At 38.8% G+C, this 19569-nt stretch overlaps 1 protein-coding gene across 1 annotated transcript; it reads left to right on the top strand.

Annotated features, from left to right (window-relative positions):
* Positions 1-8758: 8758 nt before the first annotated feature.
* Positions 8759-19332, top strand: DEGS1 (delta 4-desaturase, sphingolipid 1). Its single transcript, XM_074262638.1, has 3 exons — positions 8759-9094; positions 14193-14935; positions 18731-19332. The coding sequence occupies exons 1-3, from the start codon at positions 9013-9015 to the stop codon at positions 18875-18877; spliced, it is 972 nt and encodes a 323-aa protein (XP_074118739.1). The 5' UTR covers positions 8759-9012; the 3' UTR covers positions 18878-19332.
* Positions 19333-19569: the final 237 nt, after the last annotated feature.

The raw sequence follows: 19569 nt of genomic DNA, 5'->3' as shown, positions 1-19569 counted from the left end.
ATCTAAGGACAGTGGAGATGCTCTCACTGGACACTGCCCTTCTGGTGGGTTATAAAACCTGTCTGCTGGAGCCAGTGCATCTTTGTCAAAAATTAGAAAATTAATGGTATAGAGAACTAAATTTAGAAGTTCCCTAGGGCTACCTGTGGCTCCCCCTTTCTTTTGTTTTTGGAGGAGTGTCTTAATATCTCTGTTTCTTCTCTCTACTATTGCCTGCCCTTGAGGATTAAAGGGTATGCCCGTGGTATGTAAAATCTTATACTGTGCACAAAAGTGTGTAAAATGTTTGGACGTATATGCAGGTCCATTGTCTGTTTTTATTGCTTGTGGCACACCCATAATTGCAAAAGCTTGTATAAGGAATTCAGTGACCACTCGGGCTGTCTCTTTTGCTGCTGGCATTGCAAGGACAAGAGTTAACAGCAACTGCCTGGAGACAACGGTTCATAGGCTCAACAGGAACAGATTTCACTTCTCCAGGGAGTATCTCGGTAGTCTCTACTGCACACAACTCTATTTTTCCTAATTTCAATCCCTTTCTTCCATCTGATTGCCTTTTGGCTGATTGATCATGTCTTAAAATTCTCTGGATGTAACCTCGGCTGCCATCATGCCCCACTTGGGGGGCTGAAGCTGGGCCCCACCTGTCATTTCCCTGGGTCAATCTACATTCGGAGGCCCAGTGGAGGCCCTTGTGACATTTTGGACACGGAGTTTTGGGTCTTCTCTCACCCTGTCTTCTCACTGTATCTCCATACCTACACTGAGCTCTTAGATGCCCAATTTTTCCACATTGAAAACATCGCCGAGTTTCTCTAGAAGGCCCTTGCCAGGAGGGACCCTGTCTTTCCACATTCATCATTGTCCGGGTGTAAAAAGCATTTGTTCCCACTGTAGCACAGCGTCTTATGATCTCCTCTAAAGGAGCATCTTTGTCTAATCCCCATATAATTCTTTTGCAAATCTCATTGGCATTTTCCTTAGCCAGATGTCTGGTCATTATTTCTGTAGCTGAATTTTCTCCAATAGTTCTTTTGACAGCAGTTTGCAAACGTCCCACAAAATCTGCAAAAGGTTCATTGGGACCTTGCTGTATTTTAGTGAAAGCCTCTCCACGATCTTTCTGTCCAGGAAGGACACCCCAAGCTTTTATTGCAGCCTTAGCAATTTGTTCATATATTGTCATGGTATAATTAATCTGTTCCGAATTCTCTCCATACTGACCTTCACCAGCTAAGTGCTCAAAAGTGAATTGTGTGTTAACTCCTATTTCCAAATTGCATCTGACTTGAATTTTACATAATTCATGAAATTCCGCAAGCCATAATAAATTTTCTCCAGGTTCCAGACATGTCCTTGCTATGGATTTCCAATCATTCGGGGTTAGGACTTCATAAGACAAACCATCTAGTAACATTTTGACATAAGCTGATGTAGCCCCATAAAGGGTACAACCTTTTTTCAAATCCTTAATTTTATTCAAATCTAAAGGTGCATATCTTCTCCTTTTTTTACCTACAGAGTCAGTATTTTCAATCACAGGATATGCATGTATAAAATCACTTATATCCTGTCCTTCTCTCTTAGCTTTAACCAATGCTTTTTCTAATCTTGTCATAGGCTTAGGCTTCTTCACAGGCAATTCTGTTTGTGTTTCTGCCTCTTCTCCTCTTTCTTCCTTCATCTCTGAAGGTGGGGTTGATGTGGGCCTGTCAATAATCTGTTCTCTAGGCAGGGTTGAAGCTTCTTCAAGAGAATCATACCATAATTCCTCATTTAAATCCTCTTGCTCTAGGGAAAGATCTTGATCTTTCCTTTTTTCCTCACACTTCCTCCTCTGTTCATTTTTAGAACTTTTCCTTCTCCTACAACTTGCTTGATAGTTTAAGGCTAATTGAACTATGTTGTAGATATAAAATACTTCTGCAGAAATTGAATGAGGCCCATTTTTTGCTTGAAATTCTTTCATTTCATATCCCACTAGCTTCCATTTATCTACATCTATCTTTTCTTCCTCTAAGAACCAAGGGGATGTGCATCTTAATGCAGCCAAGAGTTTAGCAATCTGTACCCAGGTTACAAGTAAACTCTGCTCCTCAATTATGTTGATTATACTCTCTATAGTACCATTCCTGAATGGGGGTGGAGCTGAGGTTGCTTCTGGGGCTGGGGATGAGTCGGCTGAGGTCCAGGGATTGAATATAGCTAACATCTGCCCCATTTCAGCTATAAGAGATTCCTGGTTTAGCCCTTAACAAGTTAAGTTCCTTATTTATCTATTAGCACGCTCACTTAATCTTTAACAAAGTTTCCTCGTTACTCACGGTTCTGGGTCAGAGAGACTGAGATCTAGATCGGAAGCTTTTCCACTGGAATCAGGACCGTGTCTGTCCCTGTTCGGGCGCCAAATTGCGAAGGTCTGGTCTAGCTCCTCTTGTCAGGATAAGCAAAAGTCCTTGCCCCACGTTGGGCGCCAAATGTAGCGAGCTGTCGTCTCTAGAAGCTGCCGGATCACTCTCTGGGAAAAGATCTGCTGTGTCTTCTACTCAAATCTCTCCGACAGATTCTTCTTCCTGTAATGAACCGTTGTCTCCAGGCAGTTGCTGTTAACTCTTGTCCAAAGAAGTGACTTCCCTTCCTGCAGAGAGCCCCGTCAAGCCTGATGCAATTCAGAGTCTTCTTCTTGTCTCTGGGAGTCCTCTCTTTTATTCTCCCAGAGAATGGGTGTGGGATAATGCAAGGGCTTCTGGGAAGAACCACCCCAGCCAATGAGCTTGCCCCCTCTATCAAGTCAACCTGAGTTCTCACCCTGCAACTGTCCAGAAAACATGAATTCCCACCTTGTCACCATCCAGACAACCTCAGTTCTCACTTAGTAATCCTAACAATCCTCAATATCCATAAAGCATGAGTTGCCATAGACATCTGCTAGAATCATAGATTCAGAGTAGGAAGGGAACTTAGTAGTTACTCAGACCAACCTTGTCATTTCTGACAGAGGTACAAATCACACAACTGGAGAAGCAGCAAAATATGGTGATTGTTGAAGCTTAGCAAGTATGTATATAGTTGAATGTATAATATGTTATATATATATACATATAAACAGAGACATGCAAAAACTGAAGCTTAGCTAGGCAACTAGGTAGCTCAATGGATAGAGTAAGGACCTGGCAGCAGGAAAATTCCAGTTCTGCCTCAGATACTTCCTAGCTAGATGGCACTTGGCAAATCATTGAACCCCTCAACTTTTTTCATATATAAAATACAGACAATAATAGCAGCTTCTTTCCAGGTTTATAGTGAGGATTAAACAAGCTATTACCTGTAAAATGCTGCAAACCTTGAAGCACCATAAAAATGCTAATTATTCATTCTTATTATTATTATATTTGATGTGAGTAATTTATAGGGAAGAGGAGAGAATTAACTCTTTATAAGAGAAAAAGAAATATTTCAAAGCAATCTGATCTATCACCCATTATCACTTAATCATTATTAGAGAAAATGTTCTCTCCTAGATGCCTTTATCAAATTTTATACAATATGGATGGAACAGTTTCTATCCTCAGGAGCATAAAAAAACCAAACAAACAATATTATAAAAATAAAAATGGAACTGGTTCATAGTCTCATGGGAATACTTCAGGTTGTTTAATTAGCACAGAACGATGACTTCATAGGGTGAATTAGGGCTTTAAAATTCCCTTTCCCTGGTAATTGGAAAGATTCCAGATATAAGCATGAAATATATATTCCATTTGTTCAGTGAAGGATTTCTTGTGAAAAAAAAGAAGATATCATTAATATTCTTCATTTTTATGATTAGCTACCTTTGTGACTAGAGAGTCATTTGAAATCTATTCCATAGAAAAATCAAAGAGAAAACATGTTTCTTTCTTTTGGCGCAACTTTTAATGACCCATAATTGCATAGCTTGAATAAATTCCAAATATTATCTTGTAATAAAAGAATGATGGGTGAATGGGTTGTTATTTTGACCGTCCAAAGAGTTACCATTTCCTTTCTATGCTATTTACTATTTGGAAATAAATAACCTATTTACTTGCTAGCTGTGTGACCCTAGGCAAGTCGCTTTCTGTTTCCTCATTTGTAAAATGAACTAGAGAAGGAAATGTCAAACCACTCCAGTATCTTTGCCAAGAAAGCCCCAAATGTAGTCTTGAAGAGTTGAGCAAGACTAATTGACTAGACAACAATAAAGATTTGTTTGTGTAATTAAAGTTCATTTAGAAATGGCAATTAGTTTTCTTATAGATCCACCCACTTAATTTGAGTGACAGGGTTGTATAGCTGAGAGCATGGAAGAGGAAGGTGATTGGGAAAGAGAGGTGGTAGAGAATTCAGACCTGAGGATAAAATAAAATTTTATGGGGAAAAAAAAAAAAAGAACATGGGACTTTGAGTCAGAAGTGATCTCTTGAGTCAAAGATGACATGGCTTTGAATCTAGGCTTACAAAACTACTCACAAGTTTTGTAACCATCAGATTCTTCATCTGTAAAATGAGAACTGGTAGTAGCTAATTCACAAGGGCATGAAGAGGATACCATGAGATAATGTAAACACAACACTTTTTTTAGTAAGTCTTTTGTGGTTTGGTCATTTCCATCAGTTCTGATTCTTTGTGACCCCACATGGGATCTTCTTAGCAGAGATACTGAAGGTATTTGCCATTTCCTTCTCCAGCTCATTTTACAGATGAGTAAACTGAGGCAAACAAGGTTAAGTGACTTGCTTACATAGCTACTGAATATTTGAGTTCAGATTTAAACTCAAAAAGATGAGTCTTCCTGACCCCAGGCCCAGGGTTTTAAGACAGAGTTCACTGTCGAAAAACAAAACAAAACAAAACCATTATTTTATGAGGAAAACAATCACCAAGGAACATAGAGTGTGATATGGAGCTGTGCCAGACAACAGATAAATCCTCTGACTCTAAATCCTGGGCTTGCTCTACAATATCATTTTAGGATAATAATAATAACAATAATGCCAAAGAAAACTTTATGAGCTTCCTATTGTGTGAATTGAAATCTGGAATAAAAAAAAAACAAACAAAACTAAATCCTGGATTTGGAGTCCAAAGAATAAGTGGACCCACTGCTGGGTTGTGCTGTGCATTCTGCACTTGCATGCCCACAGCTGAGCTAGCTTGGCTTCTCTGCACCTCAGTTTTCTCATTTATAGACAAAAGGGGTTAGATGGCCTCCAAGAGCTCCTCCAGCTTAAATCCTAAGATTGTTATGAAAAGTACTATGAGACAACCTTTACAAAAAAAAAAGCTGGGAAGTGGGGAAGGCACTGTTGTACAGCCCATAGGGACTGTTAGGGGGAGCCATCGGGCACCAGGGCTTCATATCTGGGATTTGGATGCTAAAAGCTGTGTGAGCCAGGACAAGTCACTTAACTCTGCCTGCCTCAGTTTCCTCAGCTGGAGGAAGGAAATGGCAGACCACTTCAATATCTCTGCCAAGAAAACCCCAAACAGGGTCTGAGGAAGAATCAGGCAAGATTGAAAAATGACATTTGAATAACAACAAATAGTGCATAGAGAGCAAGATTAAAAGAAAGGAAAACCAGATTCAAATCCTGCCTCTGTTACAAATTGATTGTATGACCCTCAGCAAGTCATCTAACACTTCAGTGCTCTAGGCAACAGAGACAAGGAGACAGAGACAGAGAGAGACAGACCAAAACAGAGAGAGATGGAGACAGAGATAGAGGGAGACACACACAGAGAGATACAGACAGACAGAGACACAGAGAAAGAAACAGAGAAATTCAAAGACAGAAAAAGAGACAGAGACAGCCAGAGAAAGTCACAGAGAGAGATATAAAGACTGAGATAGTCAAGGGCAGAGAAAGACTGAGACAGAGAAAGAGTAAGAGACAGGCAGAGATAGAGAATGAGACAGACAGAGACATAGAGACAGAGAAAGAGACAGACACTGAAGGAGACAAGAAAAAACAGAAAGAAAGAGAGGAGAGAGGGAACCCTTTAGCAGTCTGTTGAAACCAAAGAAACTTTTCAGAATGATTTTTTTTAATACATAAAATAACCAGGATTATAAAAAGAAACCAATTATGTTGAAATCTGGTTACCAAAATACTTTTTAAAAACAAGTTCACCAGCTCCAAGTTAAGAACTCCTGTAAAATTAAGTTATTGCTGCTTGCATTAATTAGTAACAAGTAATTCCTCATCTAGGAATGTCTTATATTAATGAAATTCTAAGTCCAGGCTCTGCCCCAATCCCAAATGAAAACAATATCCTGGTGTCAATAATCTTGCCCTTGCCTCTTACATAAAACAATTCCAATAATTCAATATAATAAATAATCCTCAAATATCCTTAGGAAATGTCCTAAGGATTTGTCACCAAATTGGTTGAGGTTTTTCTAGAATAACCAGTATGATTACCTCAAGTCAAATTACTGAATAATTGCAAATAAAGGATTTGAGAGAGAGAGCGCAATCTGGTAACACTGTGTCATTTTATTTAGTTTTTTTCAGTTGTCTCACTCTTTACAACTCCATTTATAGTTTTCTTAGCAAAGACACTGCAATGGTTTCTCATTTTCTTCTCCAATTCATTTCTATAAATGTGGAAACTGAGGCAAACAGATTTAATCGACTGGTCCAGGCTCACACAGCTATTTGGCATCTAAGACCAAATTTGAATTCTGGAAGACAGGTCTTTTTGACTCCAGGGACAGCACTCTTTTCCTCTTCACCACCTAGCTGCATTAGGTTCCTTTAAAAGTCTAAATTTAATACAATGCAGTCATCTCTCTAGCACTGTCATTAAAATGTTTATAGACTTCTGTAACAATTTCATAAATCAAAGAATAAACAACTTGTGTACTTCTAGAAGTCTGTGAGGAAGCTTTTCTCAAGAGAAAAGGAAGAAAGGAAGGAGGAATGGAAAGAAGGCAGCAAGAGATAAAAAGAGATGGAAGAAAGGAAGGAAGTAGAGAAGGAGAGAAGAGGGGAAGGAAGGAGGAAAAGTAGGAGGGAAGGGAGGAAGAAAGGAGGGGGAGAAGGAAGGAAGTAATGAGGGAGGAAAGGAAGGAAGTAATGAGGGAGGAAAGGAAGGAAGGAAGGAAGGAGGAAAGGAAGGAAAGGAGGAAAGGAAAGAGGGAAGAAAGAAGGGAAAAAAGGGAGGGAGGAAGAGAGTGAGGAAGGACAGAGAGTGAAAAGAAAGAAAAAAGGAAATGAAAAAAGTCAGTCTTGATAACTCAGGGGAAAGGCCCCAAGAGCCCATAATTGGAAATAGACAAAAGAACACAAAATGGGCTGGTTTTCCCAGATTTCAGGGCTTCTTTTTTGCCTCAGTTTTCTGAAATGTTTTAATTCTCTATATTTTTCCCTGAGTTGATCCAGTCTGAGTTTGCCAAATAATAATAATAATAATAATAATACTTTATAGAGGATTCACACAGGGCAAGCCCTTGTAAGGTGGGCAGAAAATAGCAATACAAGGATGCTCTCAAGGTCTCACTTAAGAAGGTTAGAATCAGTTGTATGACACAGAAGACAGAGAGAGTGCTGTACTCTATGAAGCAGAATTGAATTAGCTCAGAATAAACTCGAGATGCGCAAAGTTAGAGAAGCTACTGCAAATGTTCATAGGATCTATTTGTGAGTGACCTATAGCAGAGAATCTGGTGAGACTGTGGGACACGGGGTAATTGGATTTCCTTGTGAGTTTTTTTTGTTTTTTGTTTTTTTTTAAATAAGGCAATTGGAGTTAAGCGACTTGCCTCGAGTCGCACAGCTAGTGTCGGAGGTGGGATTTGAACTCAGGTCCTCCTGATTCAGGGCTGGTGCTCTATCCACTGCGCCACCTAGCTGTCCCACTTTTATTTTATTTTTTTGTAAACTGCCTTCAGTTAAAGATCTTATAAAGAAACCACGGCGGGTGTGGATAATTTTTTAGCTACAGCAGCCAGTTATCAAATTTACATTAACCTTTCATACTTTCCATTCCTTCTTCAGCCTTGCCTCAGGTTATCCCCAATCAGGCTGTGCTAAATCCGCAACATTATCCACTGCCGGATCTTCTTTTCCCAAAGTGCTGAGTACTGAGAGGGATGTTGTATGTGGAGGGCCCAAGAAAAAAAGAAGCTCCGCCCCCTTTCCTGCGTGAAGGGTCCTGGTGAGTGTGTATAGAAAAGGAGGATGGGCTCATCTTTGGGCTTCACACAAAATGTGTGAGGAGGAGGGGGGAAGGGGGGAAGGACAGGTCAGCACTCGTGCTTGTCACTGTACTAAACGCTGAGTGAACTAAAAAAAGACGAGTCTCTGTACTTAAGGAACATCAATCCTCCTTTGGGGGGGCAGCGAGGTGGTTCCACCTGGACCTCAGATTCGTTCTCAGACTCCTCCACCCCCTCCCCCATTCGCTTTGACCCGCCTCAGTCTCATCTGTAAAATAGTAGCACCTACAAACCAAGATAGTGGTGGGGAATCAAATGAGGCAATACTCATAAAGTGATCCTTGAAGCGCTAAATAAGACGGGCGGCTATGACCAAAAAAGGACATCGGAGCAGTCTAGGGCATAGGCGCCAGACCAGAATGAGAAAGGTCGCAGTTGCAGCTCCCAGAGTAAAGGTCCCCCCCCAGCTGGACAGGGAGGGAGGCAGGGGCCCAGGAGTGGCGGGGAAATGAAGGGGGCGGAGCCAGGGGGAGGAGAGGCGGGATGGGGTGGGGCAGCGCGCGCTCCTCCCAGGGGCGGGCCTGAGCGCCCGTCTGTCGGCCCCAGACGCCAGGCGGTGCTGCGTGCGCGGACTGCGGCCCCACCTCCGCCCCTCTTCCTTTGCCGGGTCCTTATCCTCCTCCTCCAGCCGCCATCAGGCACGAGCCCGCTCGCTCGCCGGAGGTGCCGCGTCCCTCTCTGGCACGCGGACAGCTGACATCCGAGGGAGTCGCGCGCGGGCGAGGGAGCAGCCCCTTGGGAAGAGGCCGCGTGCCGCCGCCGCCGCCGCGATGGGAGCCCGTGTGTCGCGGCAGGACTTCGAATGGGTCTACACGGATCAGCCGCACGCAGACCGCCGCAAGGAGATCCTGGGTGAGAAGAGGTGTAGTCCTGTGCCCGTTATGTGCCCTTCCTCCTCTGCGCTTTCCCTCGTCCTTCGGACCGGGACGCCTCAGCCCTCCGATCCGGGGTGGGGGCAGGGACCGAGTGCTTCCCTCCGAGGCAGGGGCCCGTTACCAGGCCCCGGGCAGGGCCTTCCCCAGCTTCCCGACCGTCCCCATCCTGCCTGCCCGGGGAAGGAAGGGAAGAGGCGGCTTCCGGGGCCTGGCCACCGTGGGCCCCTCGGGCTTTAACCCGAGGAGTCCGGGCGAGGGGCGGGGGCTCCGGAGCCTCCACCTCTCTCCATCCCTTTCCCCTCCCTTCTCCCTCCGCGCCTCTGGGTTGGGAGGGGTCCCGGCTGCTTCCTCCCGGGTCGGTCGCTTCTTCTATCCCCACATCCTTTTTCCGTGCTGCCCCAGAAGTGACTGACGAGGCCCGGGGTGGGGGTGGGGGACGAGGTGATGGAGCTGGACTCTGAGCCGGCCGCCAGACCGAGGCCCTTTGGCCTCCGGAGCGATCCCGCTGCCCGAGACCTATTAGTCATCCGAGCAGCTCAGGGCTGCGGAGAGGCCCCTGCTTCTGATACTTTTTGCTTCCATCAGTATCGCGCAGACATGCCAGAACCTGAATTTGGGCTTGTCTTCCCCCTCATTCGCTGATAGAGTAACGTGGAGAGACTGGTCTTGGTGTAGAACTTTCCAAATAGCTCTGTATGCTTTCTTACTCGTTAGAATTACTGGACGTCCAGGATTGGGGATTTAGACTCATCCTGGCCAATTCCTGCCTCTACATAGCAAAGGAACTGGAGCCCCGCAGTGGCAATCTATCACTCGTTCAATAAACATCAGTTGTGTTCCCGGAGCTAGGAATACTAAAAGACTCGTATGCCAATCACTAACCTTGAGATTACGACCTAACGGAGAACAATTATGCAAAGCAAACTCAATTCGGATAAATGGGAAATAATTAAAGTTGGGAAAGCTGGAATTAAGAAGCTTCCCATGGAAGGGAGGATTAAAGAAGTCTTCAAGCATTTATTTAGCACTTACTGTGTGCTAGATAACTGCTCATTCAGAAAATTTTTCTAAGTTATGGACACAGTCAGGCATAGAAGCCATGATTAAAAGTGCTCTTCACTATGTCTTACTTGATTCTCCTGGGTAGAATAAAAGGCAGCACGACATATAATTGGGACTATGGCTGTGTTTGGACTCATTAGCGGACCTCTATTCAGGCCACTCTTGTGATGCTATCTTGGGAAAGTCCTTTCATTTCTCTGCCCCTCAAGTTCCTGGCGGGGTTGGGCGGGGTGGCCTCTTGCAGTCCTTCTAGTTCCAAATTGCTCTGTGTGTGTTTGGCTAGGGTAGCCATTATGATGTATAGAGCATGTTTTGTCCACGATTTTTTTTTTTTTTTGAAGTTAAATGTATTAAAATAATTACTGAATGAGAAATTGAAATGGACAATTTTTGTTTCTGACAATAGTTTTTTTCCCTTAGCCTTTCCCTTCAATTAAAAAAATTTTTTTTTGATTATGTGAACAGATAGACTTCTACATTTTGTTTTTGTAAGATTTTGAGTTCCAATTTCTTTTTCTTCTTCCTTTCCTTCCCTTCCCTCCCCAAGACAGTAAGCAATACAATATAGGTTATATGTGTACAATCATTTTAACATATTTCTAGATTAGTCATGCTATTTCCATTCAGTTTTCAAGGAAGGGCATATAGCTTATTCCCACCTTAAATATCTTAGATTCACTAAGAATCCTACTTAGGGCTATAAGTGTTGAGGTTGAAGTTTATTCTTCATTAAATACAGTTTGGAGATGTTAGGCCCTCAGAATGTATTTTGCATGGTTTTAAAAACAAATTTTAATGATATCTTTTTGTTTTTATATCACCTTGTTCAAGTAAATAAATGTATTAGGTTAAGTATCAGTTTAGATACTGTTATAGAAGAGATAGACATCAAAAGCTTTGTAACTTATTATGATTAAGAATTGACATCTTTTTTACAAAAAAGATTTTCCAAATAGTAGGAATTAGTTATCCGTTTAATAGTTATAACACTTAGAGAACACATGTGTAAAGACATGTGTTTGTCAAATTAAGATGAATAAGGCATGGTTTTTACCTTCAAAGAATCTGAAAAAGATAAGACATATATAATATTTAATTGTATAAATTTAATAATGTTAGCAAAAGTGAGCAATCAAAATAAGGAATAAGGTATACAATAAAGCTGCAAAATCTAAATTGTTTTTTTCTTTGTCATAATGTTGACTTAATATGTATAAAACAACTCTTCACACTCCTTTCCTTCTCATCATCTGCCATTCTTGTTAATATTCCATTTTTGGGATTATGATTAAAGAGTCATATCTTCCCTCCTCCTAACTCCACTACCATTAAGCAGCTGCCAAGTGCTCCCCTCAATTGAATCTCTCCAAAGGCTCAAGATTCCCTCTCTACTCCTACCAGAACCACCCTGGGTCAAGTCTCATCACTTCTTGGCTGAGTGCTGCCAGGTGTTTTCTGTACAACTTTAAGCTTCCCCCCAAATGTCAGTTTCTTCAACTTCAAATTATGGTGTTAAACTGGATGTTTTCTAAGGTAGCCCTTTCAACACTAAATCTATGATTAAACAAATGGCTTTTTATTTTCAAAATACTCACAAAGATAGTTGTTAGCATTTATCCTTGCAAAACCCTATTTTCCAAGTTTTTCTTACTCCCTTTCCCCACCCTCTCCCTTAGACAGCATTTATCATGTTGCATAAGAAATATCAGATTAAAAAGGGAAAAACGAGAAAGAAAAAAAAAGGCAAACAAACAACAGCAACAACAAAAAAGGTGCAAATACTATATTGTGATCCACATTCATTCCTCACAGTCTTCTTTCTGGATAGAGATGGCTCTCTTGGTCACAAATCCATTGGAATTGGTCACAATCACTGCATTGTTGAAAAGAACCAAGTTCATCAGAGTTGATCATCACATAATCTTGTTGTTCTAGATATAATGTTCTTTTGGTTCTATTCACTTCACTTAGCATCAGTTCATGTAAAGTCTCCACAGGCCTCTTTGAAATCATCCTCCTGATTGTTTTTTATAGAACAATAATATTCCATTATATTCACATCCCATAGCTTATTCAGCCATCCCCCAACTAATGGCCATCCAATAATCTATGGTCTTTTGGACTGCTGTGTTATTTGCCTTTTGATTTCCTGGCCTCTAGTCTTTACCTCTCTATTATATCCAAATGATATTTTTTACCTCTCTATTATATCCAAATGATATTTTTAATGTTCCATTACGATCGATCACCTTCCCTGTTCAGGGGGGGGGGAAGCTAGTTTTTCCTTCTGGGTTGTCTAGAACACTTTTAAAAAACTTGTTTTGTCAGAAAGATCCAATCTCTTGAGAAAACCCTGTTGTCATCCCAAGATAACCAGACATCCACCGGTTTCAACCTTGAAGCAGTTTTCTTTGTATAGGTAGTGCTCCTGTGCATAGAAAAAAATAATAAGATCATAATTTAGAACTTGGAAGGGACTTTAAAGCCATCCCTTTCACTCCCAAGTTGAAAGAACTTGTCCTGGGTAACAAGTAGAATGCCACAGGTGTTGAACTCATTCTGGCTCCATGTCCCATCATACAACTAGATCCAGATGAATGTGGATGTTTTTCTGTTAGTGGTTGGATGTACTCTGTTTTGTACATTTTGTTGACTTAGGAAAAATGTGGCTCATACATGAGTAGAATCAGAGGAGATAATAATTAGGGATGATGGGGTCCATGGTGTGGGACTAGAAAGTGAAAATTGAGTAGTAGGAATAGAGTCTATCAGATTTTTCAATTCTCATCTACAGAAGTTGCTTTTTAGTAGTAGTATACCTATCCTCAAATACAAAGATTTTGGTTTTTATTTTGTTTGATTTTATCTTAATAGTTTTTATTTACCAGATATATGCATGGTTAATTTTACAACATTAACAATTGCCAAACCTTTTGCTCCGATCCCCCTCCCCAGATGGCAGGTTGACCAATACATGTTAAATATGTTAGAGTATAAGTTAAATACAATATATGTATGCATGTCCAAACAGTTTTGCTGTACAAAAAGAATTGGACTTTGAAATAGTGTTCAATTAGCCTGTGAATGAATTCCAAAATTCAGGTGGACAAAATTAGAGGGATTGGGAATTCTATGTAGTGTTTCATAATCATCTCCTAGAGTTCTTTTGCTGGGTGTAGCTGGTTCAATTCATTACTGCTCTATTGGAACTGATTTGGTTCATCTCATTGTTGAGGTTTTTATTTTATTTTAACTATTTCATTTCAAAATTGCTGTTATGTTGAACACAGAAGATAAGAATGAGATCAAATTAGAGTGTCATCTTGAAATAATAATCACAATTTTAGAATCAGAATTTTAGAGTTGTAGATATTTAAAAAAATTTAAAAAAAACCTATTCCATTTCCATTCATTTTATAGGTAAAGAAGCTAAGATTGAGAGAATTTGATTAATTTGCTTAAAATTATACCTCCATTTAGTAGTGAATTCCATGTAGTGAAAAGAACACTGAATCAGGAGAAACCTGGGTTCAAATCCCACCTCCATTGGCCACTGCCCCAGTTTCCTCCTCTGTAATTCATTACAACTATGCTTATAAGAGGCAGATATTTGAGACCTGTGTGACTCTGGGCAGGTCACTTAATCTAACTTCTTCAGTTTGCTATTTTGTAAAATGGAGATTATAATAGCACTTATCTCCCAGTGTTGCTGTGAAGATCAAATGATATTTGTAGGTGTGTGGCAAACTTTATACACTATGTAAATTCTATCAGGATCAAAACCCAGAGTGTTGAAGTTAATAAAGCACTACATAAATGTCAAGTATTATTAGTATTATAGAACACCTGACACCAGGCTGGGCTGTGTGTACTACATTGAGGCTAAAGTTTATTTCTGACAAAAGTCAGAATTATATGTAATTTGAAAATTCAGGAGTAAAAGTTCATTTAGTTTGCTTAATTGTGTTTTTAGTATTTATTTTCTTATTCCTATTTTTTTCTTCTCTTCACAGCCAAGTATCCAGAAATAAAATCTTTGATGAAACCAGATTACAGCTTGATATGGATTGTGATTTTGATGGTTTTTGCACAGTTGGTTGCATTTTACCTAGTAAAAGACTTGGACTGGAAATGGGTTTTGTTTTGGTCTTACGCCTTTGGCAGCTGCATTAGTCATTCAATGACTTTGGCTATTCATGAGATTTCTCACAATCTTGCATTTGGCAATGGCAAGGCTCTTTGGAACAGGTATTTTGGAATATTCGCAAATCTTCCTTTTGGCATTCCATATTCTATTTCCTTCAAGAGGTATCACATGGATCATCATCGCTACCTAGGAGGAGACGGGATCGATGTGGATATTCCCACCAATTTTGAGGGCTGGTTTTTCTGTACCCGTTTTAGAAAGTTTATATGGGTTGTTCTTCAGCCACTCATTTATGCTTTTCGACCAATGTGTATCAACCCCAAGCCAATTACCTATTTGGAAATTATCAATCTGATAACTCAGTTGAGTTTTGACATTTTTATTTACTATTTTTTTGGACTCAAATCTCTTGTGTATGTATTTGCAGGATCAGTACTTGGCCTAGGTTTACACCCAATTTCTGGACATTTCATAGCTGAACATTACATGTTTTTGAAAGGACATGAAACTTTTTCTTATTATGGACCTCTTAACTTATTAACCTTCAATGTAGGTTATCATAATGAACATCATGACTTTCCCAATATTCCTGGAAAAAACCTTCCATTGGTGAGTATTTTTCTCATTTGTTAAAAGAGATTTTAGAATGATAACTCCTAATTACCTAATTTGGGGAGGAATATAATTTTAGCTACTCATTTTAAGAAAACCTCCAATTGTATTGATGAGAAGAGTTCACTTCACCAAGGTCATTGAAGAATAAATTTCTGTTTCCAATTTGCTTTATGCAATTTGCTGAGTCTTCAGCTTTTTCTCTGACTAGTTCATGAGTAAGATAGATAGGCTCAAAAGCGAAGTAATTTGCCCAGTGTCCTCTTATTCCTTTGACTTGGCAAGGTCTAAGGCTATCTTGATTACTGCATGAATTGGATTTGATTGAGCCAGAGTTGCACAAAGTTGACTTGCCTAAGATCACACAACTGTGATTTGAACTGTCAGACATTTTTCCCCCTGCACACCACCACTCCTTCTTTGCTGATTCTTTGTGCCAAAGGTGATTGAGAAATTCTTAGGCTCTACTAATCATCATCACTTCTAACTAGATTTAAGCAGCTTGTAGAACTTTGAGAAGTGATCATTATAGCTCTAAAGATAACATGCAAAAAAAAAAAAAAAAGCTTTTGAGTTCTTCCTCCTCTAGGCTTTTTTTTTCCCCCTTTTTCTGAGGCTGGGGTTAAGTAACTTGCCCAGGTCACACAGCTAGGAAGTGTTAATTTCTGAGACCAGATTTGAACTCAGCTCCTCCTGAATTTAAGGCTGGTGCTCTATCTACTGCACCACCTAGCTGCCCTTAGGCCAAACTTTCTTGGGAAAGATTAGACAATTCAGAAATTTAACGTCTAGATGAGCAAATGTTACTTCATTTTACCCTCTTTACTATCTAACCAACCTGTCTTTATGGAGAAAGGGGACTGTCCTACATCACTGGGCTCCCTGGAAACAACTTAAATATTTGTCTCAGTGTGGTAGGCCCTAGCGCATTTTCTTCTTTCTATCTAGAATGATTTATTTTCTTCCTAATAAATTCCCTTGCATTAAAGACATGAGGGGATTTTTATCATTAGGAAGAGATGTTTTTAAAGCCTTCACCACTTTAAAGACTTTACCACTGGTAAAATTTAAAAACAACCAAGCAGTTGTGGTGTAATCTAACACCATTATGCAGCTACTCTGTTATTATAGCCATGTGCAAGTCTGAATAGCAAATGTGTAGTGTCAGGCTTTCAGCTTTGTATTTTTGTTTCCTCTTTCCTAATGGATGAAATGAATTCTTTTTTTTTTTTTTTTTTTCCCCTTTATGGTTGAACTAGAAAAGCTCAACACATTTTGAATTGAAAGTTTCTATGAGATATCACTTTTCTTGTAATTTACAGACCTTGTGTGTGATGGAAATTTGGTCTAGTTTAGGTAGAATTAACAGTGTTAATTGTCACCAAATGCAATGATACCAACAAGGATTCTGAATTTCCTACCCTGCCCTGTTTTCTCTCTCCTAATTAATATAGCAGACCACTTAGGAATTTTCTGATCATAGCAACCTATGAACATAGGAACATAGATAGGGTAATGGACCTGAAGCCAGAAGACCTAAGTTCAAATATGGCCTCAGATACTCACTAGCTGTGCAGTCCTAAGCAAGTCAGATCACTTCTTTTTGCCTGTTTCCTCATCTGAAAAATAAGATCTATAGTATCCACCTCCCAGGGTTGTTGTGAGTCAAATGAAATAACGTTTTTAAAGCACTTAGCACAATGCCTGGCACATAATAAGCTATATAAATGTTAGGTAATATTGATATTGGCTCTCTTGGACTTAAGCTAGAAGTTATCTCATTTGAATTTAAAAAGAAGAAATGGGTTTATAGAGTTAAAAGACTTGGTCAAGGTCATGTATCTTAATCTTAGCCCATTAAAAAAAATAATATTTTGGGGTTAGCTAGGTAATGCAATGGATGGAGAACCAGAACTGGAGTCGAGGACCTGTATTCAAATGTGGCCTCCGACAGTTACTAGCTGTGTGACCCTAAGCAAGTCACTTAACCTGATTGCCTTCTTCCCCTCCCCTCTGAGAAAAAGGTGTTGTCAAAAAAAGCATTGAGCTTGAAGGGAGTTCGGTAATTATTTTAATTGGTTTTTTTTTTTTTTTTTTTTTAATTTTCATAATTTAAAATGTTAGGTCACTTTTATTTGAAACTCAATTTAGGGGTTAAAATTAAGAATTACATATTGAATATCATTCCATTACTTTTTTTTTTATCACCTAATCAATTATTTTACTATTCTAGAAATTCTGACATTCCTTGGGAATTTCAGACTATAAATCTTATGTTTTATCTTTTTTTTTTTTAAATTTTTGATCCTCCGTTCTTTTAATGAAAATTGGGGATCATCCAGATCAGATTTGTTTATACTTAAAATTTCAGAATTATGTGATTTACTATTTGTAAGGATTTTGAATTTGTTCATGATAAATTGAAGGACTTTTTTTTTTTTTCTGTCCCCAGCATTTTCCTACTTAGTTTATTACCTTCATAGGGAAGGTTCTTAATACTTACATTTTTTTCAGTCAACAAATATTTATTATATTTACTAAGTACTTTTAAATGCTGGGGATACTAAGAAAGGCAAAAATATGCTCTCTACCTTCAAAAAGCAAATATTCCAATGGAAGACATTATATGCTGTTAATCACTCATACAAGATATACACATTATAAATGAATGTTAGTCTCTGAGGGATGACACTTAGGGGAGAGGAAAGTGTGTGTGACCTTTTAATGAGGATAAATTATTCACTCTCAGTGCCTAGTAACTGCTTTGCAACTGCTAATTCTCAAAGTGTAGTCCAAGGATCCTTGAGTTCCTTTCAAGGGCACCATGAGATCAATACTATTTTCATAATGATATTTCATAATGACATTTAATTTTAATTTAATTAGTTTTTAAAATTTGTTAAATTTTAATAATATACTAAATGTTGATAGACATAAATAAAAGTTCATTCAAGGTCCTCATTAATTTTACAAGTATAAAGAATCCTGAGACCTAAAATTTTGAGTGCTATTGCTTTAAGTTTCCAAAAGCTGCTTCCTTCCTTCCCAAAGAAAAGGTAACTTCTGTCCCACCCTTGTAGAAAAAATTTCATAGAATTTTTGGATTGTTGGGACAGAAGGACCTCTCTAAAGAGTATCTGAAAGACCTTAGTAATGTCTAAAGTTGTGCCTTGGAGATATGGATTAATCATTTACCAAGTACCAGAAAGTATTTTGCTCCTGTTTCTGAATAAAAATAATTATTTAAAATATGATAATCATTCTTTTTCATACATATTATTGTCCTTACCTTTTTTAATTCCCTTGTTGCACCTTTTTATTTGTTATGTTGGTATTTATTTGTAGATCCAAATATAATTCTAGGAAATTGAAATTAGCATATTAAATGGTCACTTTAATAGCCATATTTCCTTCATTTTGCTCAGTCTTGAGAGTTTTCAAATTAACCACAAGAGGTATTTATTAAGGCCTAAGGAGTGGGTTAAGTCTCTTTGTGTAAAGAGTTGTAATGAAGTTATTGAAGATAATTGTTCATTTTCTAAGAAAAGACACTCACACTTCAGGATTTCTAGACCTGACCAGTTGTTTTGTGAAGTTAACATTAGCTTTGAGACAGTTTTATCTGCTCTACAATGTATCTGGGTCATTAATCCCTAAAATAAAAGAAAACATAATTTCAATCAAGACCCGTTAACCATATAAAGTGTTAATACTATATATAATGCCTTATCTTGCCTTATCTTTTAAATGTATTATGTGGTTTTGTTTTTGTTTTTTTTGTTTTGGCCACAGGTGAAAAAAATAGCAGCAGAATATTATGACAACTTGCCTCAGTACAACTCCTGGATAAGAGTGCTCTATGATTTTGTGATGGATGATTCTATCAGTCCCTATTCTAGAGTGAAGAGGCATCTAAAGGGAGAAGTGAAACAGGATTAATACTCCAATCAAAGGAGGACTCTTCATAGTCACTTTAAAAAATGGCTTATACATGTATATTGCTTCCCCATATATTTATATTTTGAATTATTAACTAGGGAGATTTAGAAGCTACCCCTGTACAATTTCCAGATAGGAGCTCTACAAAAAGTTTCAAGAATCTAAAAAGGTTTTAACCAATTAACATTCTTCTCCTATGTCTAATTTTCACTTGCGTGCCCTGAATAAAACCATGATTCAACTTGCTTCTATGCCATTACATATAATTTTTAAAAACTATATGTTTACCAGTGTTAATGTTTTGGGGGAAGCATATTGTAAAAAGACTTTTAAGAAGCTCCATTTCTATGAATTCTCTGCCCTTTTTGTTCATCTGTATATTTTATTTTCCGCAGGGAAGAGTCATTAGAGTTGAGCTTAAGCACACATAAAATAAACTGAATTATTAATTAAAACTGTATTTACTTCTTGCTTTTATATTTCAAATAAAAGGAATTCAATAAGGTAAGGGACAATAAATTACAGAAGCTTCTAAAATACAGAAAAAAGATTATCAAGATGTGAATGAGTATTCGGAAACTGGCAAAATACTTCATAGTATGAGATTAAGGCATATCTGCATGGCTCAACATGAGACACTACTAAGATCTTTCAAACACAGAGCAACCTATGAATAGAACAAATAGTACTTA

The sequence above is a fragment of the Sminthopsis crassicaudata genome, chromosome 4 (assembly GCF_048593235.1).
Source record: "Sminthopsis crassicaudata isolate SCR6 chromosome 4, ASM4859323v1, whole genome shotgun sequence".
NCBI classification, from domain to species: Eukaryota; Metazoa; Chordata; class Mammalia; order Dasyuromorphia; family Dasyuridae; genus Sminthopsis; species Sminthopsis crassicaudata.
The sequence above is the reverse complement of the archived record's forward strand: the minus strand, read 5'-3'. Positions and strand labels throughout refer to the sequence as shown.

Coding starts and splice junctions, on each gene's coding strand:
- DEGS1 (XM_074262638.1), top strand. CDS start 9,013: ATGGGAGCCCGTGTGTCGCGGCAGGACTTCGAATGGGTCTACACGGAT. Junction 9,095..14,192: donor CCGCCGCAAGGAGATCCTGG/GTGAGAAGAGGT, acceptor TTCTCTTCACAG/CCAAGTATCCAGAAATAAAA. Junction 14,936..18,730: donor CTGGAAAAAACCTTCCATTG/GTGAGTATTTTT, acceptor TTTTGGCCACAG/GTGAAAAAAATAGCAGCAGA.